This window comes from Porites lutea, chromosome 3 (assembly GCF_958299795.1).
Source record: "Porites lutea chromosome 3, jaPorLute2.1, whole genome shotgun sequence".
NCBI lineage: Eukaryota > Metazoa > Cnidaria > Anthozoa > Scleractinia > Poritidae > Porites > Porites lutea.
In genome coordinates, this window is record NC_133203.1 from 29,984,583 (window position 1) to 30,012,542 (window position 27,960).

Below are 27,960 nucleotides of genomic sequence, written 5' to 3' on the forward strand. Positions count from 1 at the left end.
AATGAAGCGAAGATGCGCCTATATTAATCAATGCGGCCTCCCGTTCTGCCTTATTTGCATAATGACGTCAATCCGTCTGGTTTTTCGGAAAGCCATTGTCGTGGAACTGCAAAAGAGTTGCTGGAAATTTTTAACGTTTCTTGGAAGCCGTCGAGTGTTTGTTTTTGTTTCTAGTCAAGTCTTGGGTTTACTTCTTTCGTTAGGTAAGACGGGAAGTTACTGATTCGATTGAAGATAAAGGTCACAATAATTTAATTCTATCTGCTGGTGTATTGTGAACAAGGTCTAAGCGTTTTTGTGTTACTTCTTAAAATTTGTTATTCATCAGGGGCACCCAACGAGAATATTGTTCAAAACCACTTACACATAGCATTGTTAAGCGTATTTTAGTATTTAAATAGTAGACATAGGCATATTTTTATCCCCTAAAAATTTTTCATCTGTTCGGATTTGCTAGCTGAAAGTCTAGTGATCCGAAAATTATAGGGATCAAAACTTACCTTTTCGATCATTTCAGCCAGAAAAAAGACTCCCGAAAGTTCTAGGTGACCTTTTTAGGGTAAAAATCCGTTAAAAATTTGGCAATTATACCCGTTTTTAGATGTTCGAACATCCTAGGAGAGGCAGGCAAGCAAGAAGTTTTACAACAAATGTTCCGAAAATTCTAGATCTCAAATCGTCTTCGGAACAGATATTTTCCGAAAATTGTCGTTGGGTGCCCCTGATTCATTGGTTAACAATCTGTGATAGCTTTAGCTGCCAATAGCAAAAGCTAATTCGCGAGGGTAAAGCTCGACCTTTGATATCCAAATTTTGTTAATCGTAATGGAAACTGAGATGGCAAAATAAATAAATAAGATTTTGAAAAAGCGGGAGGAGAAGAAGCTAGAACTTTCGAACGCTCAAGTTGTAGCTAAAAGGATGATGGGAATTGTGGGTTTTCCAAGAAATTATCTTTGGTCATGTGACATCGCGTGATTCTTGAGTTTCTCGGAAAAGGTTCTTTAACGTTATGAACTCATTCTTGAAGAACTTCGCGAGTTTTACACTGATATACCCAGGAAAAGTATTGTTCTTAGTAAAAGACCGCAAAGGTAAGGTTACATTGTCATTGTGACTCTTGAAAAAGGAGTAAAATTTATGATAACTTGTCACATTTTCAGTGATTCGTTTCCCGAGAACTTGAGCGGGACCGGACTCACAGCCGGCGTGGTTTCAAGTGGTTTGCAGTTTGCCGAACAATTCATGCAGATGTAGTCTCGGTCTTCATCAACATCTTATCCCAAGTTATTTCATGTAGGTAAGAAAAATGAACTTCTTGATTAAGCGATTTTTAAAATAGCAAAATACCTCCTCGCTTGCAACTAACTTCGGTGCCGACGACGCCGTGCGAGAAATGGCCTTCAGAAAGACTGAAGTTGGTTATTATTGTTTTTTATTTTTATTTTATTTTGTACGTGAATCTAATTCCTTCGGGAGCATCGTATTAAAATTCAGTGACGGCGCTATTCTTTTGGTATCGTTTGGAACTAGTGTCGCACGCTGGAATTCGGTTTTGCTGATAAATTTTGAAACACAACATGGCTAACAATGAACCATGCTGGCTCTTGAATGCTGATTCCAACATTGTTTCCACATGAAAATGTTGGCAGTATGATACGTTTTCAACTTTCTCTCTACTCTGGCAAAAACGTTGTTTAATACGAAAAACTAATAAATATTAACACCACCGGTCAAGTGTCGAGTAGGCGTCCAACTAACAATTCCTGCACACATTCTGTTCAAAACTAAGTTAGAGCCGGTATTACGTAACTCCATAGGAGCTAAAACACCTAGTTGTAGCGATTTACAGTACATTTCGATTTTTTGTCGAGCCTAACGATCAACCCTTCATGGCTATTATTTATGTGTTATTCTTTGTTCGTGAAAAACAATAACGCTTTATTTTACCAACTGTCTTTCAGATAAATTATGAAGCGATTTTACTCAGTTGAAGGTTGATTTTGTCTCGCATAATGAGTAAGTAGTAAAGTGATTATTGTTCAGTATCTGTCCATAAAGTCTTATACATGCCTTAGATCGAAACCCACCAGCCATGAGCATAGTTCGTGAAACACCAATCACCAACAATCACGGTGGTAGTCCTACTCAGTAACCCGATACTAACGCCTGATGAAGACCTGCATCAGGCGGTCAAATATCAAAGGGGCAGTCATGAGACTAACAATAAATAAAATCCATTGCACACATTAACCACGATGAAGAATATCTTTTATGACAAGTTTTACAGTTTGTAGATACTTGGTGAATCTTAACATATTGTGATGGATAAATCTTTCACTCTATCTTCTTAATTTTTGGTTGTTATCATTTTTTTGAATGATCTGTTTTATCTTTACTTTGCGTTTCTCTTATTTGCTTTTGATCCTTTGTGTTCCTTTGCTTTGTTTTAATTTGCTTTCATGCCTTTGTTATGCATGTTTTCTTTTCCCTTTCTTCCATTTCATTTCCTTCCTTTTCCTTTATTTTCCTTACTTTTCCTTTTCTTTTCTTTGTTCATACATTCCCTTCCTTTCCTTGTGTTCCCTTTCTTTCCCTCCCCTCCCACTTCTCTTCCTTTCTTTTTCTTTTCTTTCTTTGCTTTTGCATAATTTCCTTTCCTTTCTTGCCATTTCCTTCCTTTCTTTTCCTTTGCATTGCTTTCTTTCCTTTCCTCTCCTTCCAGTTCTTTCCATTTCCTTCCCTTTCTCTTCCTTCCATTTCCTATCCTTTCCTATCCCTTTCATTTCATTTTCTTTACTTTTCTTTCTTCTCCTTCCAACCCATCCCCTTTTATTATTCCTTTTAATATGCTGCTATGTTACTCCTTGCTGATTCCTATCATTTCCTTACGTAAGTATAGAAAACTATGAAACCAGCTGTATTCCAAAACTCTCTTATCCCAATCCCAACCCATAATTTCCCTGGGCCACTTCCATTGTACTGTATTCCATCTTACACTTTATTATTTTGATCCCATCCTACTTTGTCTCATTCTAAATCATCGCATTGAAATCTACAAATCTGACAGTTGTTTTGTAATTATTGTGGCTCATGAGAATGGCACAACGTTACAAATCCCCTTCAATATCCTACTTCTCCTATCTATTCCCATCCTTTTGACCTCCTTAGCTTGTATGTTTTGTTTTTCCACTACAGGTCATGTGATAATACTCTAGAGAACTGTTTCTTTCAAATTTTGGCTTATTCATGTACGCACATGTCTATGCATAATGTATGAAAAGACAAAGGGCTAGTTCCCCTGGGACCTCTATCTACAAGCTTAAGAGGTTTACTCTGTTTTAGTAAAATCCAGCTAGTGGTGTATTATCAATGCTGTGTTCTGATTGGTTGAGCTACTACTAGGCTATATATTATAGCCCACTAGTAGCAAAAAGGGCGTGCTTTTTGGTAGCAAAAAAGGATTAAAATCTAGCTTCAATTAGCTAAATTTTTTTTATTCTCGATATTTTTGACCAACTAGTTGGATTTTACTAAAACAATTATTCCTCTCGCCCTCATGGCCTCTGAGTCAATAGCCCATTCAGCCTTTCGCCTCATGAGCTATTGACTCACAGCCCATTCAGGCTCGAGGAGTAATTGTTAAATATCCCCTTCTTTATCATCCAGTACCCATCACCCCTCCTATTTCATTCCCTGCTTTTCTTTTTTATTCTTAACCCTTTTCATCTGATCCCATCTGATCCTGCTCTGATCCTTGTCTGTCTGTCATTCCAATGCACCCCATCCAAAGCTACAACCTCTCGCATCCCATCTTATGGTCATCATTATCATCATTATTGTTGTCCCCCCCCCTTATAATTGACCGATGTCTTTCTTAACCAAAGATTCAGCTCTGCAAAGCTATAAGTGAAATAAGCATTTTGTCATAATTGGGACAAGAGGGATAAGGATAGGAAAAGTAGTTGGTGCCTGTGGTAAAAACATTTCAAGTAATTAATAACTCTACTTATTCTAGCCAAAAAGCTGATATAATAAGCTACTAATGAAGGTTTTTCCTCAGGTTTTAATCTGATTCAGCCATCGCTGATTCAGCAGTTGAAAAAAATCTTGGACCAGTACCCGGATGATGGACAGATTCTGAAGGTGAGGCAAAGGTTATTAAAAGGTTTTAATCTCAACTCATTAGCCACCGTGCAGCTTGAAATGAAAGATTACTTAACATAACAATCGTGCCTTCTCCAAAAGAGGTTGAATGGTGAACCTTTGGTAGCAAGCCTCTTTCACGTCATGATGACAGATCGAGTAGATGTTAGTTTTTTTATATAGCGGGGACGCGGTTGGCCTCTTGTGAAAGAAAAAATGTATTTCTCTCTTCTCCAAAAAATCAAAAACGCGTGATCGCAGGTTCGAAAATAAGTAGTCTTTTGTTCTAACGTAAATTAATTCCCCTGCATCTGTAAAGGTATTTAAAAACATCTAATGAATACTTGGTTGGGTTTATTTGTATCAGGAGCTCATTCAAAATGCAGAAGATGCTGGTGCAAGTCAAGTTAAATTTCTCCATGACCGACACAGCTATGGAAAAGAGAAACTACACAGCAAGGAACTTGCTAAGTTTCAGGTCAGCCTACTACCTACCTACAAATATATTTTCAAATTAGTTAATAAATAAGAGAATTTATCAATTAGTATTAATGTCTAACGGTTTTTGAGAGCCCTGTCCCTATTTGAGAACGTTATTTAAGGCCCAAAGACGTCATATAAGGGAATTCTAATAAGGCAAAAGAAAAATTCAATAATGCTTTTTGAGTGCAGTTTATGTGCTTATTTCACGTCTAAATAAGACGAAATGTTTAACTCACGACTACCCGCAAGCGCCTTTAAAGAGTAAGCTTTGTTATGGGAAGAATAACAGCTCGATCCGTGAATTTTTCGAGGAAATGCGATTTATTTAGTGGAAGGCTAGCTTGCGCATGGCGTTTTCAAGCAAATAATCTTTCCGTTTCCTTTTTATTTTCGACTGCTTGAAAACATGGTGCAGCAAAACGAACGACTCTATTGTTCTCTCAGTTACAGAACTGTTGCTATTTTTAAATCAGCTATCTAACTGTAAATGCCATATTCTTAACAGGGACCCGCACTTTATGCTTACAATAACGCCGAGTTTAAGCCCAGTGATTGGGAAGGCATCAGAATGCTTTGTGAGAGCAAAAAGGTCAAAGATCCAATGAAAGTGGGTCGTTTTGGCCTGGGCTTCAAATCGGTTTTCCATGTTACAGGTAAGTACGTGTTCACTGAGAATAACGGTTAGTTATTTCTTCTTTTAATAGAAAATCTAGCCAGCACGAAACATGCGTTAACTTAAATTTATACACCAATACATTCTAAAATGGCAAAGTCAGAAGCTATAATTTGAGAATAATACATGAATATTTTCAGCCTAAAATCGGCAGAAAAATAAGAATATTTAGCCTGGCCCGGAAAAACAACATTCTCTTTTTTCTTTTCTTTTCTTTTTTTTTTTTAAAGTCTACTTCTTTTTTCAATGCACTACAATAGAATAGAATAGAATGATTCTTTATTTAAACACGGTAAAATTCATCAGGAGTATAACAAAATTTTTTAATAAACTACCCCGCCTAAACAATATGCAAAACTGTCTACAACCAACTTAACTAAGACCTGTTTTTCATGAATATGCCGTGTACACAATACTTTAAAAATCAGAAATTCAGATGAGGCAATCGTTTAAATTGACGTAAAGATTTAGCCTCTCTAATATCACAGGGCAGGCTGTTCCAGAGAACTGCTCCGCTATAACTGAAGCTGTTCCACATGAAGTTAGTTCGCGGGAACGGGACAATAGGCAAGTTTCGTATTCCTCGACGGCCCTGGGACGAGCCCTTGTTTTGCGCGAAACCGAGGCTAATGCGGGTAACTTCTCACCGAGAAGACAAACAATCATATGAAAACTGCGGCTGAGTTGGCGAAAAAAAGGAAAATTTGAAACGTTAAAAGGTTTTGGAGGTCTCAAAGCTTACTTACAGGATTGAGAAATCATTATTTCAAACAGCAAAAGGAAAATCAGCTCGTCATCACTAAGAAACATAACGAGCTTAACCAGAAATTGATCAAAATAGTCGTCGGTGAGTGAGTTTAAATAAGAATGCGAAGATGGTTTCAAAATCATTAAACAAGGTTATACCCTGAAGACATTTTAATGTTTTTTTAGTGATGGTTAAAATTTCTTTAAGCCACACCTTCTATTGAAGAGTAGGTACTTGTCGAAAGCCTGCAAGTTAAACTGAAACCTTCCTTTTAATTGATATTTTTTCTATCGGGGCGAATGCAAAATCTTGTGTATTTGAAAAAAAAATAAACCGACGGGGCAGACTTTTTTCATAAATTCCTTACACTGTAAGAAAGTTGAATCGGTGTCAACGAAGATGATTAAAACCGTATTAATTCATTTATACATAAGCTTACATTTAGCTTGCATTATTTATCAAATATTATTTATTATTTATCAAATTATTATTCCGTCACATAAAGGAAAACGTACGCACATTTCACTCGCGAACTTGAACACAGAGTTTTATACAAAAGATATACTGAGCAGTTTAAACTCCATTTTACAGATGTACACAAGAGTTAGATAGAATACGAAGAAGTAAGAAAATTAAAGGGAATAAAATATTGTCATTTTAACAAACTTTACCCTTTTCAAGTTTACTTCTTCTTTTGGCTTCGTCGCTTTTTTCTTTCTTCTGTTAAGTACGATCAGCTTTTCCCACGATTTTGTTGTTTTCAACAGATATCCCTTTTGATTACTGGTAAAGTTTAAGCTTTGAGATCTTACTTTTTTTGAGATTTCTATCATTTTCCAGCGACTCCGTGGCAAATTGCCCATATTTGTTTTTGTTTTTGTAAAGAAGTTGACCCCCATTAGCCTCGCAGTCGTGCTCGTCCCAGGGCTGTCGGGGAATACGAAACTTGCCTATTAGTTTGTTAACAGAGTTCCCTAGGGAGTAGCGCGTTTCATATATTTTAACAAATTTAGAGGATAAATATCCTGGAACAAGATGATTTGAATAAGGGCTTTTTTTATTTGAAACTGAATGTTCAAGTCTTTCCATTTAAGTTGTCTAAATAAGCGTTTGGCATCAGCATCATGTCTAGTAAAGGTTAGAACACGAGCAGCACGGTTCTGAAGCTTCTGTAGCCTGTCAAACAAAGTTTTTCCACAGACAATATAACAATAATCGAATAGACATTGAATGAGAGCGTTGTATATACAAATGGAGAGTAGGCGTTGGAACAAAATCTCTAATCCTTTTAATTGCTCCTATCCCGGAAGTGATCTTTTTAGATAATTTATCGATGTGCGTTTGCAACCGTACATTTTCATCAATAAATATTCCAAGAGATTTTTCTATCGGAACATTATCAATCGAGAGTTCGGGTTGGCTCGACAAAGTACTCAATTTTTGTTTTGACCCAATTAGCATAAATTCAGTTTTAGCAGTGTTCAAAGTAAGTTTGTTGGAAATAAGCCATTTGATTAGATTACCTAAATCGTGATGCAAATTTAATTGTGTTGAATTCACATCAACATCTGCATAAGTAATGTGTGTCATCAGCATACATTCTAGGCTGGCATGAAGTTAGGCAGTTTGGCAAATCGTTGATGTAAATAAGAAATAAAAGGGGACCAAGAATTGTTCCCCAAGGTACCCCTAATTTAAGTGAACAGATTATAGGAAGGGAACCATTAACGAGACATCGTTGTGTACGATTTGTCAAATACGATCTAGACCAATCGAGAGCAATTCCTTGTATTCCGTAAAGGTTCATTTTAGATAATAAGATATCATGATCAACAGTGTCAAATGCCTTTTTTAAATCGAGAAAAACCACAGTATTAACATTACCAGCTTAAAGGAGAGCAGTTACAGTTGAGAGAAAAGAGCGAAGGCCGGTTGATGTGTAGAAATGATATCTTCATTGCTCAAAAAATTATACATTGTGGTCATAAACAATCCTTTCGAAAACTTTAGCTATAACGGAAATGACTGAAATAGGTCGATAATTATTTAGATCAGATGCCTCCCTTTGCTTAAACGACGGAGTAACCCTAGCACATTTCCAATCGTCTGGAAATATACCAGAGAACAAAGATTTATTAAAAAGATCACATAGAGAAACTGAAATCAGATCGGTAAAGATATTATCAAGACCTGTTGCTTTGGATCTACATAACTTGTTTAGATGTGAGAAAGCAATACTACTGCTTGAAGAAGGAAAACTGAACTTGTTGTGATTTACATTTATATTATTGATATAACTTAAATCATTATTATTATTATCATTTGGTGGAATTTCATTGGCAAGGCGGGGCCCAATTGTTGAAAAATGGTCATTAAAAGCATTAGAAAGCTCACTAGAATTAGAAATAATGGAACCGTTCAACCGTACAAGTGTAGCACATGCAATGCAAATGACAATAGCGTTTAATACTGATTAAAATAGGTTCACTTTTTTAATGTTATGCTTGCTCAAGTAACAATACTTCATCTCTAGTTGATACTCATATCACATTCTTACTTAATCAAAGATCTACCAAGCATCATGAGCACCTCGCAGATCGGCGTAATTGATCCACACGAGAAATGCTTTGGAGAAAGACGAACTGGAAACAGCTGGGACATAAGGAATGACCGTGACATCATGAACGCCATACCAGACCAGTTTGCTCCTTACAGGGGAGTATTTGACTTCCCAGAGGACATTTTCACCAGAGGCTCGTACACGGGTACTCTTTTCCGCTTTCCACTACGAACTGAGCCGTCCAAGTTATCAGAGACTTTGTATTCTGCCGAAAAGGTTAACGATTTGTTCAATGGCTTCATGGCTGATGCCCAATTGGTTCTGCTGTTCATGCAACATCTTGAAAGTATTGAACTGTACGCTCGTGACAAGTTAGAAAGCAAACCCAGAAGAATGTTTCAAGTGAGAATATCCGAGGCAAGCCTTCCGTTGGTACGAGAAAGGAGAAGGAAGTTTCAAGAAACAGTCCCTAGCGGTCAGCTTTTACCCCACTCAGTCCACGTCACTTATCCACTTACGATTGAGGCAGTACAATATTGCCAAGGGGTAGAAGCAGGCAAATTCAGTCATTCCTTCCTTGTAACCAACTACGTTTGTGGCGGAAAGATATCTTCTGAATTTCAAGCGCTTGTTGTGGATACAAGTCTCAGCTACTTACCCTTAGTTGGCGTTGCCATGGCATTGCCCTCAAGCCCCCAGGATTCCGTCCCAGAAATTCAAGGCCACGTGTCTTGTGTCTTGCCGTTACCGGTGCAAAAGACCAGTTTGACAGGTTTGCCGGTTCATGTGAATGGCTTCTTTGCCCTGACTCAGAATAGAGGTCAAATCAAGTTTCCAACCGCAGAACAGGAAGGTCACCCTTTAACTGATAAATCCTTAAAATGGAACCAGTGTCTTTTAGAGGAGGCCATTCCCCGAGCCTATGCCACGATGATTTTAGAAGCCATCAACGACAAGAGCTTCAAAGTGCAAGCAGCGACCGTTTACCAGTAAGTGACAACTGTAAGAAACTGCAAAGCTTGGAAGTATAGTCTGCGGACATAATTCCCCGCGATTGCTTTCCTTCTGCGGACCAATTAGCCTCTTCTCTTTGTAACGTATAAATGAAAACGCCCTCTTTTTAAAAGGCAAACATGATGAGACTTTAACATATCATCCATGAAATTGTATTCTACATACGTTGGAAAAGCAAGAGCTCCCCGACCTCTAAGAAGTACTAAGCTAAGGTTTTAATGTTATCACTACAATTGTTAAAAAAGTCCAGATATCTTAAACAATTATCGAACATATTCCCTGAATATATATCCTGCGATCCTAGTGATCATATGGACTCTAGCCTTAAGGAGACCAATCGAAGCGATATTCATTACGCTGCCTCCAAAGAAATTGAATTGGCCTTTGTCATTGCTCCTATTACCTCAACGGCTTTCATTCATATTCGTTTGAACTATGATGACTCGTTTGCTTTGTTGCAGAGCGTGGCCAGATTTCACACGAGTCAACCAGAAATGGGAGAGCGTTGTTGAATTATTGTTTTATATCCTGTCAGACAAGGAAATTATCTACAGCAAAGTCAATCGGGGAAAATGGCTTCGTGTTGAAGAAGCAATTTTCAACCAGGTACCTGAAAGACATCTTAAAGATCTACTAGAAAGTGTCTTGATTGGAGCGAATGTCCCAGTTGTTTCTGTACCCAGCCACGTGATGGATGCCATCAGATCTTTTACTGATGCTACGAATATCACCCCTAGTGTCACGAGGAAAGAATTGAAGAAAGCTGCAGCTTGCTATGAAAACGTTATGAGGCATAAAAAGCTGCAGCTTCTTCAATTCTGTTTACAAGATCACCAATATGAAGACCTTTGCGGCCTGGAACTTTTGCCTCTCTCCAATGACACATTTACCACCTTTTCAGCCTTTGCACACGAAATCTACATCAGCTCGCCTGAGCATTCTCAAGATCTACTACCTGGTTTAGAGCACCGCTTCTTGGATGGAACGTTAGATTCAGACATCCGTCAAAAGCTGAATTGCGCAGCCAGACAAGGTCAGTCAAAGCAAACGGTAGCACTGCTTGGAGATTCCTCTTTGCAGGGTCCGAAATTAACTTTTTAATGCGGGCGCCAACTGGCGATCAAGTATAAATTTTTGGTCGCCAGAGGGCAAATTGTGGTCGCAAAAAATTTCCCCTCCCTTTTTTTCAAATAAAAGTCTAAACACGAACAAAAAATGCATGATATGGACATTTTTATGCTCAAAAGTTGCACCACTTTCGCTCCCGATACCAGAAAGCAACCGTACGTGTACCAGTGAAGTCTTATTTTTTCCACAAATTACTTCTTGGAGATATAAAGCTATCTAACCTAGAACATAGGAACAGAAAGCTGTCTGCCCACGACTGCACTGATCATATCAAAACTCTATTTTCTTCCGATAACTACCACGAAACACGAAACATAAAACACGAGTCAAGCCGCCATGTTGCTCGTACCAGGCCACAACTGTGCCACATTACTCGTACCAGTTCACAAAGTACATAACGTACTTAACCGTATTTCCGCTGAAAACAACATGGCGGCATGGAAACGTTCAACTCGTATTGATCGTAGCTGTTGTGAAGGTATTATTACAAGAAGATTCGTTTCACTTTTAATCAAAAAATATCAGCAGGTCAAAAAGGAAGAGACCTGTTGGCAAATAGCTTCGAGGTTTCAATTCTTAATCAGTTTCTCCGAAAGTTAAAGTCCACAATAACAACCAGCTTTACAAAACGCTAGCTGGCGACCAGCTATGAAATTCTGGTCGCCAGGGCTAAATTTTTAGTCGCATTGGCGACCAGGAAGGCGCAATTTCGGACCCTGCTTTGTTGGCGACACCTAAGTATAGCCTTTCCATTTAATGAAAGAAAATTTTTCAGGATTTCTTATTAGTGCAAAATTTTTATGCCCTCGTTATCAGTCCCGCCTGCCTCAATTCTTGGCACTAATTTTCTGGTTTTAAAAAGGATTTAAGAATACTAGGTTATCCTTTTGCGACTCCTTTTTAGGGACTGGTCAAAAAGTATAGGGGGGGGGGGGGTGGGCCGGAGCAGAGAGGGGGTGGGTCATGAGGTTTTGAGCCTTGTGCAAGGGGTGGGTCGGGCAATTTTCAGCTACCCTTAGGGGGTGGGTCACCCTATTTTATTACATAGATAGGCACTAACTACTAACGAGACAGTTGACTACACTTGTTATATAAAACACAGCCAGCTGGAATTATTGCTAAAATACTCACAAACCTGTTGTGCGAGAAAATACAAAGGGTGACAGGCCGCACATCTCTACGGGCGTGGAACCCTCTGTTAGCCTTTTTTTTTTTTGCTCTAAGAGCATGTCCTTTAATGATTTTCCTTTTTTTTAAGGAAATGATTGGTGGTTCGTTAAAAATTTATTGAAGTTATAGTTGGTTTGTATAAGATTCCATTTTTTCATTCAAGCTTCCTTTATAGTAGACACTGAGGGCTGGTATTGTGTCAGGAAAGGCAATATTTCTTTTTCCTCCTTGTTGTTTTGTTTTATGAGTTTAGATAGTTTAGATAGTTTAGTTTAGATGAGTTTATGAGTTCTGATAGTAGGTTTTCTATCAAAGATTGTGGGTAGTCTCCGTCCATCAAGCATTTTTTTTTTTAAATTTGAATTATTTTCCTCAAAGGTTGTTTCTGAGGAGTTTATTCGTAGGATTCTCAAGGCTTCTCCTTTGACAAATCCTTTTTTAACATTTGGAGGGTGACACGAGGTGAAATGTGTGTGCAAGAAGGTTTCCGTTTGTTTAAAATGTGTCTTTGCATCAAGGATAGATCTTTCCTTGACTCTTGTGCCTTTGTATACAACCATGTCTAAAAATGCAGTCTCAGTGTCAAATGTTTCGAGCGTGAATTCAATAGTTGGGTGATGTATGTTTGCTTGTTCAATTAAGGCTTCGATGTCAGGTTTACTCATTTCCCATAGGGAAAAGATATCGTGTATGTAGCATTTCCAAACTGTCGTTCCAAAGACAGTTTTGCTCAGAGTTGTTCTTTCAATATATGTGATGAAAAATATTGGCAAAGGAATCAAAACTGCTGTCTTTGTGCCCATTGCAGTTCCATGGTTTTGTAAGTAGTGCTTTCCATTGAAGTGGAAGAAATTTTCTTTGAGGATTAATCTAAGCATTTCCAGCAAGTAATGTGTAGGAATGGGTTGTCTGTGTAGAAATTTTCATATGCTTTGTGACAGACAATTTCAGTATACCCTCGTTTTGCTGTATATTTTTGTCAAGACTCATAACGTCCATCGAAACAAGAAACGTTCGGTTTTTCACATTTGTCTTTTCAGTGAAAGGTATGATTCTGTGATTTTGATATTGGTTGTAGCAGTGTATCAACAAATTTTGTCAAGCACAGAACAAGGTTTTATTGGATTATTAAGAGGAAACCAAACATCCATGTTTTAACTAGGGGGTGGGTCATGCAATTTCCAACCTTGCTTTAGGGGTGGGTCAGTCATTTTTGTGCCGAAGGGAGGGGGTGGGTCATGTGTTTTTTATCAACCACATTTCCAAATGCTCCGGCCCACCCCCCCCCCCCCCCCTATACTTTTTGACCAGTCCCTTATCCCGTTGAGCTTAATGCAGTAATTTGAAAATGTTTGGAAATGATTAATCTCCTTCATAACCGTATTAGCTTTCTCTCTTTAATGGCTTATATGGTCTAGATGATTTATATCATGTGTACCAAGCTATCAGGACCAATTTGGTTGTTAACAACGCCGTGACATTATCTTTTAGTTGCGTATTTTATATCCTTCCGTCAAATGATTCAGAAGCTATCTTTTCTTGACAACTATTTTGATTCGAAGGGAGTACCTGAAAACAGTAGACAATTAGACAGCGACAAGCACTCCCTCTTTACGCTAATGATTTACTTTCATAGAATGCACCCAGCTAAGACTTCTCTCCGAGAACGACGTGGTTGTTCTTCTTAAAGAATCCCTGCCTTCCGACTGGAGTCAAGGAAAAACTGTACTGTGGCACCCAGAAGACAAAAACCACAACCATCCCCCAAGAGACTGGATCGAGCTCATTTGGAGATACGTTCGCGAACATTTTCCCACTAGAGAGAAGCTTCACCGACTTCAGAATTTTTCCTTAATTCCAGTAAGCATGAAACAGTCAACTGTTACTTTGAAGCCACTTACTCAACCTTCCACAGTCGTGATTAAAAGCCTTGGTGGGGACATCATTGATGATGCTCTGATACATGTCTTGACAAAGATGGGCGGGGTTGTCTTGACTGATTGTCCGGACTTTATACTTGATCACCCCTCTGTCTTGGATACCTTTGTGCATCGTCCTAATGTCCAAGGCATTTTCAAGACAATAGTGAAGTTAGCGTCCACGTTCACCACTAAAAAGTTGTCTGAAGTCGTGAGAGGGCTTTCTCCCGGAGAGAAGCGAAGCTTGAGATCATTCCTTGCTAATGTCAAACCAGTGCAACTAGGAAAAAAAGAAAGCAATCTCATGTGTTCTCTTCCGATTTTTGAGACATTCTCCAAAAGGTTTGTGTCCAAAAATGAAGGTCTGTCAGCGGCGCTTATCGAGTCTCTTCCCATTCAACCACGAAGAGAACTCATTGACATTTCTGAAGAAGAATCTAGGAGTTTAGCTCTACTTCTTAAAGTCCGGATTCTTAAACCAACAGAAGTGCTTTGCGAAATAGTATTTCCTGACATCCAAAACGGCAAGTATAATGGAGGGCAGATTGACAAGTTAATGTCCCATGTACTTACGCATTTTGCAAGCGTCATTCGTTCTGATGCTCAATTCAAGCGGAATATACAAGCGTTGCCATTTTTGCCAAAGGCAAATCAGAGCCAGAGGGTGAAGGCATCGGAAGTCTTTGATCCCAGAAATAAGAACCTTAGGAAAATATTTGCCAATGAAAATGTTTTTCCCGTCGGCCAGTTGTACAACGACTCCATCGTCCTAAATGTTTTGCAAGAAGTTGGAATGAAAAGCGAATCTGACGTCTCTGCGAAAGATCTCCTGCGAAGTGCTAAAAACGTTTGCGTACTTTCAGACCCCTCGAAAGCAAGAGAGAAGTCTCATGCAATTTTGCAACATCTTGAACGTCATCCGCAAAAGCTTAAGAGCAAAATTGTTGGGCACGAGCTGGGATCGCTACTGATGAAAATCCAGTGGGTGCCAAACTTGCGCCAGAAAACATCAAACTTTCCACCTTCACTCCCATGGTTTAAAACAGGCGAAGGTGGAGGGAAACACTTTTTGAAGCCGTCTGAACTGAAGAGCCAGCAGGTGATCAATCTCATCGGATCTGTAAAACCTGTCGTCGCCTTTGAGCCGACGAGTGAAATTGCTGGTCATTTCGGCTGGCTTAAGAAACCAGAAGTCTTGGATGTTGCTAAGCATTTGCAGAATGTAGTTAGGTGTTACACGGGTGATGAGAAGGCATACTACATGGTTTTAGTAAATGAAATTTATGCGTTTTTCAGCAGTGCAGACTATACAGAGGTGACAAACCTACTGAGCAATTTGCATTTCGACTGGGTATGGAATGGAGATGGCTTTTCCTTACCAAGGCACGTACTTTCCAGTAAGCCAGCAATTGACTTAACGCCCTTCATTCGCCTTCTCCCTTCGGAGATGATGAAGCACTCGCAGTTGTTCACCCTTTTTGGTATGAGGACAAACAGCGATCCATCTCTTTTACTGCACGTACTTGGCTTGATTAAAGACAAGTATGACGGTCAAAATTCTCCTGTTATTAAGACCTCAGAAGTACGACACGATCTCCAGTTATCAGTTGATATTTTGAACGAACTGGCAAGTGAGGAACTATCGCCAGAACTTCAAAGAGAGATCCTTCTGCCTGTCCGTGTCGATGGCAACTTGTACGTCCGGCTTGAACCAGTCGAGCACTGCATGTACACTGAACAAAAGGAATGGGTGCAGAATGAAAGCAAAGACGGAGAGCAAAAATACTATTACGTGCATCATAATGTACCAAACAATACTGCTGTACGTCTGGGTGTTCCATCGTTAACACATCGAATGTTAGACCCAGATGAGCTGTCTATTGGAGAAGAGTTTGGACAGGAGGAGAAGCTTACTACTCGGTTGAATAGGCTTCTAGAAGACTACAAAGATGGCCTTGCAGTGCTCAAAGAGCTGGTACAAAACGCTGATGATGCTGGTGCCACTGAGGTTAAATTCCTGTACGATGAAAGAACCAACAAGGATGCCATGACCTGGCTCATTGACGAGGGAATGAAGAAATGTCAAGGTTCTGCCCTCTGGGTGTACAACGATGCAATATTCACAGATGAGGACTTTGTAAACATCACCAAGCTGAATGAAGCGACCAAAGTGCACAACACTGAAAAGATCGGTAGGTTTGGACTTGGTTTCAACGCAGTGTACAACCTTACAGATGTGCCGATGTTTGTAAGTAAGAACTATTTTGTCATACTTGATCCTAACACATTTCACCTGGGAACTGCCATTAAGAACCCAAGAAAGCCAGGTATAAAGATTGATCTCAACAAAGACGTCAGAAACCTACAGACCTTTAGAAACCAGTTTAAACCATTCAATGGCGTATTTGGCTGTGATTTGAGCCTTGACAAAGAAGACAACTCATACGATGGCACGCTGTTCAGATTTCCATTGAGGACAAGAGAACAGGCAGCAGTCAGTGAGATCAGAGACAAGTGTTACGACGACCACGAAATGAGGAAACTGTTAGAAATGTTTCTCAAGAAAGCAGACACCGTTCTTCTTTTCACGCAAAACGTATTCCGTGTTGGAATGTACTTTTTACCAAAATCATCAGGGCAGAATCCACAACCGTTGCTAATGTTTCAGGTCACCAAATCACTCGCCCAAGGAGGAATACTGAGAGAATTGTCTCTCCCTATCGCACTACCAGACACTTCGCACAAACTGAGTGCAGAACAGAAGAAGTTGATGGTGCAGTCTAATTTTCTTCAAGCATCATCCAAAGTTAAAAGACTTTCCAAGAGTAGAAGAGTCAAAGCAAGTGAATTCCCTGAATCATCCATTGTCGTTGATGTCGAATGCGGTTTAACACACTTTGGAGCTAGTTTTTTTCAAAAAGAGGAGCTCTCTGGAAGAAAACGAGAAAGCTGGTTGATCGTGTCCTCGATGGGGTGTGGAGAGTCAATGGCGTTTTCTGAAAGCGATCCTGGTCTTCTTCCGTCCGGGGGCGTAGCTGCTCAGTTATTTAGTTTGGACTGCAACACCTTTTTGCCCGCGCCAGCAAAGAGTGGAACGGTTTTCTGCTATCTTCCACTCCCGATTCACAGTGGCCTCCCAGTTTACATTAATGGTGCATTTGCAGTAGATTCTAACAGACGCCGTTTGCAGGGCAAACTTGAAGACGACAAGACATGCAATGGCGAGAAATGGAATAATGTTCTCATGACTGATTCCATATCTACTGCTTATCTGTTCCTCCTTGAAGACCTTAAGAAAATTGTTCCCAAAGACGGATGTTATGTTTTCCATTCACTGTGGCCAAGGGCTTTTGACGTAAGCGTACAATGCCGGTCTATTACAGAGTCATTCTACAAGCAAATTGCTAATGGGGCTCATGCTCTGTTTTCCAATGGAAAAATATGGGTAGACATTACTCAAGTGGTTTTTCTCCATCCAGACCTTCGCATGGATCCTGAAATTGGAGAAATTTCGTTTTCTGTGTTTCGTAACTTCCCTAAAGGAAACTATGTGGTTATTGATTTGCCAGCCGACGTATTCCAGTCTTTTGAACGCTGTAATCTGCTAAATGTGCTAAGAAGTAAAACATACGACAAGTTCCGATTTTTCCGTGAAGTCTTCTTTCCAAACATTTCAAGTGTTACTTCAGACCAGCGGGATGTTCTTGTGCTTTATGCACTAAATGAAAACAGCAAAAATTTGGACGACTTGATAATAAACAACTCCTGCGTTCCAGTGTCGCCTGATGGAAAGATTCTCAAGCGGCCGAGTCAGTTAGTGAATCCCAAAAAAGAAGCCTCCTCCTTGTTTTTCCCAGTCGATGGTAGGTTTCCCTTTGGCGACGAGAGTACATTTCGCAACCCACAAGTGCTTGCCAAACTAGAAGTACTTGGAATGAACTCACACGATCTTCCTTGGGAGGATATTGCAGAAAGAGCAGAGAGTGTCCTACGAGTTAATTCAGTGGACAGTAAGGCAGCAGTAAAGCGGACTAAGTTTTTGATAGAATTCGTTCAAAAGAAGTTGAAGCTGAAAGATAAAGGCCCCTCGGAAGGCATCATTTCTCGCATTGTCAAGGCTGAGTTTCTCCCAGTACTGGAGAGACCGAAAGCATTTCCCCTTCGCTGGAAAAGCGAAGATTATCGAACGTCTCGAAGGCTTTTGGCAGCCCCAAAGGACGTCTTTCTTCCTTCCAACAAATACCTGGTGTGTTGTACGGAGTTAGTTGTCGACCTAGACATCCCCAAGAAGGTGACAGAATTGCTAAGATTACATCAAAAAAGAGTTACTACAGAACACGTGATGAAACAACTAAGTGAAGCCATTTCCACCAGCATTGGTTCAATGGATCGTAAGAGTTTAGACGAAGTGGGCCGCGTTTGTACAGAGGCTTATTTTTTTCTACAAGAAAATATTGCCAACTGTACGTCGTCCGTTGAGGAATTCCTGTGTACGAAGCCCTTCATTTTAGTTGGAAGGCGCTTTCTGTCCGCAGATGAGGTCGCCTTTGAGGTGAAGACCGACTGTTCCCCTTTCCTGAATAAACTTCCAGAAAATTTGTCGGATTCTTACGCCAAACTCCTGAGATTCAGTGGTGTTAGAAAGCAATTCGAAGCGAAAGACTACATTTCAGGTCTTCTAAAAATAAAACAACAGTTTGCAGAGACTCAACTCGTTGACCAAACCTTGCAAGTGGCAGTCAATATGGCTATCGAACTTGGGGAGACTGTGAGACATCGTAATGAAGAATTGTATTCCGAGGAGGAAAGCTCGACTTATATTTATCTTCCTGATTCTGGTAGGAGAATGCTTGCAGTAGCTGACCTTTGCTACAAAGATTGTCCGTGGATGCCCGATGATCCTGAGGAACAGTTCATTCATGAAAAAATTCCCTGGTCGACCTGTGAACAACTGGGAGTGAAAACACGCCGAGAAGGGGCCTTGCAACAACACGATATTGGATTTCCTTTTGGGCAAAAGGAAGAGCTTACAAATCGATTGAAACGGATTTTGACAGGCTACCCAGGCGAGAAAGAGATTTTAAAGGAGCTTCTTCAAAATGCAGATGATGCACAAGCAACCGAAATTTGCTTTGTCAAAGATCCTAGGCACCATCCTGATGAAAGAGTGTTCCAAGAGAGTTGGAAGCCTCTACAAGGTCCTGCACTTTGTGTTTATAATAACAGACCGTTTACCAATGCGGATATTGAAGGAATTTGTAACCTCGGAAAGGGCAGCAAAGGAGAAGATCCAAACAAGACTGGTCAGTATGGAGTTGGGTTCAATGCTGTGTACCACTTGACTGATGTGCCGTCATTCAGGTCGAAGGGTGACGAAATTGGAGATGTTTTCTGCGTGTTTGACCCTCACTGCAAGTACGTCCCCTGTGCGAGTGATGCAAAACCAGGAAGAATGTACAAAGACATCGATAAGTTGAAGAAAAAGTTTCCAGATGTTTTTCCCTGTTATCTTGAAAAATTGTTTCCCATAAAGAATTCAACCTTGTTTCGATTTCCGCTTAAGTCCCGGGAAATGGCTGAAGAATCCAAAATATCAAAAAAACCTGTTTCCGTGCATCAACTTGATGAAATGATGAAAGATCTGAAGATGGAGTTGTTTGAAGTTCTTCTTTTTGTCAACAATGTGAGGAAGATTAGCATTGCAGGGATAGACAGAAGTGAAAAACTGGCAGATGTCTACTCCGTTGAAGTTGTTATGACTCTAGAAGATGAGAGGATAAGGCAGTGTTTCGCCGATTACATGAAGCAAGTTGGAAGGCAAGCCAAACACGAAGATTTCCTCCCTACAAGTATACAGCCGAAAAAGTGCATTTATACCATGACACTTCGTGACAGCGCTGGTGAGGAGGAGACTTGGTTGATTGTTCAACAGGTCGGCTTTGAGAAGCCTGTCGAAAAGAGTATCGTTGACGCCTTCAGAGATGAAAACCTTGGGATGCTACCTCGTGGTGGTGTGGCTTGCCTTTTAAGCAGCAGCAGGTCAGTTGAGCAACAAGACGGTAAAGTAGGTAAAGCGTACTGCTTTCTTCCTCTTCCCTTCAAAACCGATTTACCCGTTTATATCAATGGTCACTTTGCGTTAGACCACGAGGCCAGAAGAAATTTGTGGCGGGATGAGGCTGGTGGCTATCGAAGTGACTGGAATAAAGCCCTACTACGTGATGTTATCACCTCCTGCTACCTCACCCTCCTGGACAAGGTGCGTGGATACATTCAGCTGCCAGTTGGGCAGGGTATTGCAGGTCAGAATTCCACCTTGAGCAAAAATGCAATCATGAAGATGTTAACTTTCTATGAAGGACTGTTTCCTAGGTATCCTTTTGAAGATTCACACTGGAAGTTATTAGCTGATTCCGTATACCAGGAAATGAGCCAGAAGGAAATGCACCTTATTCCGGTAGTGAGATGCCCGAAGACTATTCCAGGTCTGCATGCCAAGAATTTCAAAGGATCTGCCAGGGTCCAAGTCACATGGTTTCCACCGCAAGGCACTGGCAAGAAGCAAACATACTTCAACAATCTCGAGATAAAGGGCTATTTTTCTTATGTGCCACCAAAGCCAGATATTGCTGACGAGGAGAGAATAAAGAAGGAAGAAATCCGCATTAAACAAAAGCACAGATTCGAAGAAATGTTGCTGGAAACTGGTTTTAACTTGGTAGCATTATCAGTTGACGTCTTCGATTCATTGAAAGAGGCAGGAGTAGAGGTGTTCTGCGTTTCGCCTTTGGCTGTGATGGATTTTTACAAGTCCTTTAATGATAGTAACCCGTTGTGCAGTATTGGTGATGTTCCATGTCCCGTCGACAAGAGTCCATTCAAGGACGTAAGAGAAGTTATTCGCATTCTGAAGTACTGCAAAGACGATGGCCTATTTCTGGAGAATCTCGAGGGTCTTCCATTGCTCCTTACACAAGATACCTATTTGCGTGTCTTTAGTAAGAGCGACCCTCGATGTCTGAGTCATTACTGGGATATTTTACCACAATCGCCTGCCCTGTTTGTGCACAAAGAGGCTCTCAGCGGCGTTTTCAACATAGCTGATATAAAAAAGACATCCGTTTTCCGATCTTTGGATGTAGAACTCTTCTCCTCTCAACTGCACTTAACTCTTCCTGAATGTTTTTGCAGCGAGGATCGCTACATGAAGTGGTATCCTCAAGACGACCCACAGTCCACGGCTTTACCGAACCGTCGTTGGATTTTCAGGGTTTGGCATTTCTTTGAGAAGTTTGTCAGCGAAAAACGGAAAGATCTAAGCCCGGAAGAAATGAAAGATTTGACCGAGGAAAAGAAAATTTCCTTTGTTCGTGGCCTGCTTGTCCCGGCGTTGGCTACATGGTGCATTCTTCCAGCAACAGGAGTGAGCCGGTGCAACAGGAGAGAGATACCAAGCCCTTTGAATACTGTGGGCGACCAAAATACAGTTACAGATCATTTTTTGGTACCTCTGAGTATGGCAGAATCGGTTCTTGACTTTGATGATTGCGGTCAATCAAGCGAGAAGTTGGTCGAGGCCTTAAGATGTTTGGGATTACCAGAGCTCAACTCGCGTATACTGTCAACAGCGTGGATAAATTCAACCTGCCACATCAAACTTGAATCGTACGATCTTGCACGTAATCTTGTAGCGACAATGAAGACACCCCATTCTCTTCTAAAGGCGCTCAATCAGAAGCTTAAGACTAATCCTTCCTCTCTTGATGGTAAACTAAAGTACAAAGAAGCTGTTGAAGTTCTGGAGTACTTCGGCCGCAACACCAAGGCCCTGGTACACGACGACAGAAAAATTCTTACGAAGCTTCCTTTTTTTCCAATGGCGGGCGGAAGGCTTGGAAAAGTTCTCAAGATGGATGTCTTTGTTTTCCCCGGTGATGTTCCTAAAAACGAGATGGCTGTTGTTGAATGCAAACTTCATTGTTCGTTTGTAGAATCACGCCAGAGTCTTTTCGACTTATATGAATTCCTCAACTTTCATCCAGTTTCGCCATCAAATGTTTACCTTAAATTCATTCTAAAATGTTTTCAACATCTTAGATTCGAAGGGAAGCTGGCTCATCTCCGATATCTTCGAACCTTTCTGTCTTCAGTAAGTGCACCAGAAAAGGAAAGCGAGGAACTCGAGAAAAAACAACTTCTGGATTCTTTGAAGATAATTGATATCATTCCAGCTCGAGATGGCACTTGGAAGACAGCATCCAATTTTTACGATCCCCGCAATAAAGTATTTCGTGCAATGTTATCAGAAGACAATTTTCCACAAGAGCCGTTTAACTCTGATGAATGGCTCACATTTTTCGAGAAGGTAGGCCTCATTAAAGACGTTTCAGGAGACGATTTTGTTAAGTTTGCTAACCAAGTGGCACACGAAGCCGAATCACAGCAAACAGAGAAAACCTTTCAAAAATCTGATGTTCTGGTGCAGCACCTCTTCTCTAGACCAAATGTGGTTGGCGAAGGTCTTTTAAACCGTGTATGCCATATTCCATTTTTGGCAGCAGATCCTGTTGATGAATCACTAGAAGAGTTGTGCACACCGTTTGGGGCGAGACAAGGCTGGGAAATTCCATTCATTGCATTCAAAGATTCAGTCTTCAAGGAATATGAAAAAATCGTTTGGACGAAGGCGCATTTGCTTCCAGAGTCAGCAGATCCAAGAAATCATCGCTATGAGCTGTCAGTTGGCTGCAATCATCGAAAGGTTGATCCGTACCTTAGGGCATTTCTCACACAGCTTTGTGTTCGGACGAAGCCATCTGTTGGTCTTGTCATTAGTCACTGCCAAACCGTCAGCGCAAGAAGAAATATCACAGCTGACCAGTGCCCTGTGATAACAAGGGTTATGGAAAGGATTTATGCATTTCTGCAAGAAAACGCGATCAAAGACCAGGAAGCCAAAGTGCTGCTCCAACCCACACGGTTTATCCTCGTTGAGGGAGGGAAAACGTTCATTCTTCCCAAGCAAGCGGTCATCGAACTTTATGAATGTCTCGAGATTAAGCCGTTTCTTTACAGAATTCCACCAGTATTTGGAAAGTTCCAGGCTTTGTTTGAGTTTGTTGGCTGCTCAAAGACTGTAACCTGTAGACATTACGCCATGGTGTTGGAGATGATGCATCGAAATTGTAAGGATTCCAAACTGAATCCAAACGAGGTTAAAACATGTACAAAGGCTGTCAAAGGATTCTTCGACCATTTGCAAGATGACTCAGGAGCCGTATCGACTCTCTCTTCATTGTACCTCCCAGCAATGCCGTCCAAATTTTGCCTTTCAAATGTTCAGTTACAAGTCAGCACCATCCCTGTTACTTTGCATCAATCAACGGAGCTTTTGTTTGATGATGACCCATCCTATGGCAATCGAATCAACAGTCTTAACCAGCTATTTGTGCTTAAACTCAGTCTAATGGACGTACGCCTTAAATCAACCATGGTAAACTTCTCAGATCTAGTGCTAAAGTTACCCTCTGCCGTACAACCCAGGATGCTTTCAGCTGTGGTGAAGGAGAAGATTGAAGATCCCAAACAAACAAAAATAGTCAAAAGCGGAGCAGTCAGCACAGTTAAACAGCAGATTTCTTCCATCCCTTTTGTTCGGGGAGTTGCAAGAATTATACGGCACGTCAACTACCAGAACAAAGATTTTGACGAAAGAGTCATTGAAGGCATTGAAAAAGGTCTCCGTAGCATCGAGTTGCTTGCTGTTGAAGGTCTTAGGACCTCCCTCTTTCTCAATGAAGTTAAGGTTCCAGGAAGTGAAGCTGATGTTCCATACTTTGTAGAGAGGCGGGAGCAGTCTGGAGTGGGCATATGCAGAGTATACATCGATGCGTCGTCTGAAATGAATGAAACTATTTCAACCATATCGGACGTCATTGAGGAAATGTATGGAGAGTTTCTTCAAAGGAAGGCGTATCTCATTGGTGAGATGCTTCGTTGCCCGCCTTCGAGTATATGGCCACTGTTAGATAGAAGGAGAATTCGTAAAGATGACAGCTATACAACGGCAGATTTTGATATCTATCCAGAGCCCGGTTCATTGATTCCAATTGAAGACCACCATCTGCTAAAAGACGCTTTCGAAGAATTTGAACCCGGAGAGTACGTTGGTTATCAGCTACACGACCCAAGTCTAGTCCAGAGGGAAGGCACTCCAATATACATCTACGCTATAATAGTCGAGGAGATTAACAGTGAAGATACTGTTATCTTGACAAAGGCGTACCGAATCAACATTGGACACGACAAAGAACCAGTTGAGGTCAGTGCTGCTAAGCTGTATAAATTTCACCGCTTGTTAGAGATATTTGAGGAACAGGACGAGGATATTGAAGTAGTGCTTAAAGATATCTCAGACAACCTCCAGGACGCATGGGAAATGCCAGAGGACGAGAGAACCCAAATTGTCAAGCGTCTATTCATGCGTTGGTTTCCAAGAGAGGATGCTTTGCAGCATTTAAAGAATGAAGTTTCTCGGCTCGGTGGCTGTTACGATGACTTGTATCCTTTATGGGAAGAGCTTGCAAAACAACATGGTTCACGGCGGGAAACTTATAAAGGACGCTTTCGCGATCGTTATGGGTCATCGGATCATAGGCGGTGGCAAAATGTTCCCCCAAGTTTCTGCGAAAAAAATCCTCAACCTGGAGAGGCCAAGCGTTGGCTGAGACAAGCTGAAGCTGACCTTGAGTCTTGCGGTAGAGAGAAAGCTTTTACCACAGACTCATTTGAGTGGATTTGCTTTAAATGCCACCAGGTATTTAGTGTGCATTTCTTTATTTTTTTAATTTGTTTTTGTTGCTTTTGTTGTTTTCATAAAAACAAAATACTTATATGTGGGAATTACAGATAAGCGTAATTAATGGACAAAATAAGTTTAGCTTGGAGTGGAAAGTCTATCAGTTTCCTGTTACTAATCTTCATTTGCTGAACCGAGTTAATTTAGTGTTCTGTAGCTAGGTGCCTAATGTTTAACGCTTGGTTCGTATGTGTCGTAAGTTAATTAATTTCTGTTTCGCAATTTCACTTTGCTAGCACTGCCAGTAGACTTGTTTAGGGATGAAGGGATCTATGTTTACGCTTTGTTTGTTCTATTTTTAGCTTGCAGTTAAAAATGGAATAGCTAAATCTGTCTCGTTTTAGTCCAAACTTGAGTTATTGAATTATAAAGAGAATGGCCGTTTTTGATCTGTTCTCACTTCACAGAGCTTAACCATTCCAAGCTGTTTTATTCTTTCCAGGCAGCCGAAAAGGCCCTGAAGGCTGTGCAATACAACGTGGACGCAAACCAGAAGACAAGTGACCACAATTTGTATCACAATTGTTCTGGTTTTGGTGATGCTGTGTTAAGCGATCTAGCAGTCCAGCTTGAACTTCTTGTGATTAATTCAGCTCACATGCGTTATCCTGACACTATGTCCTACCCCAAGATACCCCATGACGTATACACAGCAGCGCAGGCGGAGGAAGCCTTTAGAATAGCGACAAAGATTCTGGAGAGGGTTCGAGTGAAACTGAATTAAGGTGGGGCTTAACGATACTCCCACTGGTTTAAAGGTTTGAAAGGTTTTAAGGCTTCTTTATAGTGGAAAGTGCAGCTATTTTACAGAAACTAGTCAAATACTTAGAAACAAATATCAGTATTCCAAACACAACATAACAGGGTTGAAAACCCCAACTGGCAGGAGGCATCAAGTTGGCTATTTACAAGCGTGGCGGAGGATTTGAACTTGGGACGACTGAGGACAAATCCCGTAAGTGGCCATGAGAGAGCAGGACACACACCCGAGACCGCCGGATTGCGAGTCCTACGCGATGACCACTCGGCCACGCTGCCTTCTATTTCCTTCATTTGAGTTTTATCAACATAAGTAAAAAGTAAGAATGACTTTTACTTAGGACATTCGGCTACCATCGATCAATCAATCTTGAGAGGAAAAAGCTATTCGTTCAGTAGTTTAACGCCTTTACTCACGAAAGTGGTTTCGAATTACATGAACCTCAGTTTCAGTTTCGGGATAAATAACGGAAAACTACTAAAATTTTGGCTAGCAATATCAATTATACCATTCCAATACCTTAACACGTTGATATAATTATGTTGTCCAAAATCGTTACGCTACAGTGTTGAAAATTTAGCGTCGTGCAAATATTTCAGTTCCAGGCTTTAAAATCTATGTGGCACAAACTCTTGGTTTAAAAATGTGCTGGTTGTAGCTGTTGAAACGCCATCGCGTGGTTACACGTAAAGTCAATATTGGAGTCACTATTGATGCTGGGGATGAAACAAGTGTTTATAATGTTTTTGGGCAAAATGTGAGTGTGCATTAAGTTTAATTTTATTTAGAGTGGCATGCTCGTTGACGAGACGATAATTGAGAATTTCACGAGTTTTGCCAGGGATGGAACAGGCAAGCACAAAACTAGAAGAGCTGAGAACCAAAACGTATCTTATAAAGTGATGAAGAAATGAGGTTGGTTGGCTAAATTTTACTTTTCCCTTTTTTCTTCTGTCATGTTATGCAGGCGAATAATCAAGCTACTTTTGAGAAGCTATTCCAGTCTGCAAATTCCAGAAGACTCAAATTTAGAAGAGGTCCAGTATAGACGTGTGTATCAAAAGATTGTGGTGCCACTCGCGATCGAAGATTATTCGACACAATCTTTGACTAGCTTTATTAATTACTTACTCCATAATTTTTCTACGATATTATTGAAGTATCTAGTCAAACGCATTGTTTATTGTTTTATTGATTTTGAAGCATTTTGCTGCGTGTTTGAGTTTGTAGCTTTGTGAATCATGTAGAAACACCACTGGGTTTTTTTTGTTAGTGTTTAACTGTCAAAGCTTAATGTCAACGCTATTTTTTATTTTAGTTTTATATTTGTATTTCTTTGCATGAAAAAAAAATAGCTTTAAATTAGTTCAATTGGCAATCATGTAAGAAACATAAAAGCCAGCTTTTACAAAAAACTTTGACTCTTGCGAAATGACAAGTTGTTCAGTACTAGAATAATTTTCTCGTCGAAATTTTCACCTTTAACGTTTTTCTTTTTTAAAAGTACCAATGCAACCCTCCCTGCTTCTTTACAAATTAGCAGGTTTTAAAGCTTTTTTATTTAGGGACTACAAAATGTTAACTATTTAGACAAAATAGCACATTAGTAGCGCTGGTATCAAATTAGTTCTTGGTACATGGGACGTGCATGACCTGGTTAATGCAAAAGTTGCGGGATGCAAAAAGTAAACACCATCAGAGATGAGAAGAGCATTAGAAAAGTAGCTTGAAACCAGTTTTGAGACCCTTGACCTAAGATGGGTGTCGACTGTGGGCAAAATTATCAGGGTTTGTATGTCGGAAAAGTTCTGATTTTTTTTTTAAAATTATTCATGTTACAATTTCTCCGTTTTTGATATACTAATTATTAAATCGCTGTTACAACCTTAAATTTGGTAGACACCCCTTTTTATTGCTCTTTTCATCTCCAGTGCTTTTAGGGATATATTCCATATTTTACCGTGGAATCACTCACGTGATTCGTTTTGCAGTTGGAATCTGGAATTTTTTGTTTTCTAGTGAGATCTAAATTAAGCGTGACTTTGTTATCGTAAAACATGTAGTTAATTAATCGCGCCAGTGCCGTCGATGTTTCAGAACCAAACCGTTGATAACTTTCATAACTTCTGTCCATGGTTTTCGCTTAGTTTCTTGTTTACGAATAATAACAAAGATAAAGGAAAGTTATTAATTTCGGGGCGCTATTAATTAAGGGGGTATCTTTTCCTCAGATGGTCGTTACTTTGGTGATACATGATAGACTTGCATCAACATTTAACATTTCCTTAGGGGATTCTTGCAGTAATCGTATTTTATAAATTAGATTAGTATTACGTTAAGTACATGTGCGGAGTAGGAGTAAACTCACCTAATTTGTCTCTTGAAGTGAAAGTTAGTACAAATAAAAGTAAACTTTACAGTTTGTTCCAGTAAAATCCTACTCTCTTTGCTTATAGCTAACCAGCCTGAACATCTTTTAAAATGCGCATTACGGCGTAAAC

The 27,960-nt window shown here is 40.2% G+C and overlaps 2 protein-coding genes across 2 annotated transcripts; both read left to right on the plus strand.

The window, feature by feature from the left end:
• Positions 1–1,164: 1,164 nt before the first annotated feature.
• Positions 1,165–15,242, plus strand: LOC140932135 (sacsin-like). Its single transcript, XM_073381783.1, has 9 exons — positions 1,165–1,300; positions 1,965–2,019; positions 4,064–4,146; positions 4,514–4,624; positions 5,135–5,282; positions 8,618–9,599; positions 10,086–10,657; positions 13,559–15,063; positions 15,138–15,242. The coding sequence occupies exons 2-9, from the start codon at positions 2,016–2,018 to the stop codon at positions 15,240–15,242; spliced, it is 3,510 nt and encodes a 1,169-aa protein (XP_073237884.1). The 5' UTR covers positions 1,165–1,300; positions 1,965–2,015.
• Positions 15,243–15,249: 7 nt separating this feature from the next.
• Positions 15,250–27,881, plus strand: LOC140930894 (sacsin-like). Its single transcript, XM_073380614.1, has 3 exons — positions 15,250–24,657; positions 25,142–25,424; positions 26,427–27,881. The coding sequence occupies exons 1-2, from the start codon at positions 15,289–15,291 to the stop codon at positions 25,421–25,423; spliced, it is 9,651 nt and encodes a 3,216-aa protein (XP_073236715.1). The 5' UTR covers positions 15,250–15,288; the 3' UTR covers position 25,424; positions 26,427–27,881.
• The last annotated feature ends 79 nt before the right edge of the window (positions 27,882–27,960 follow it).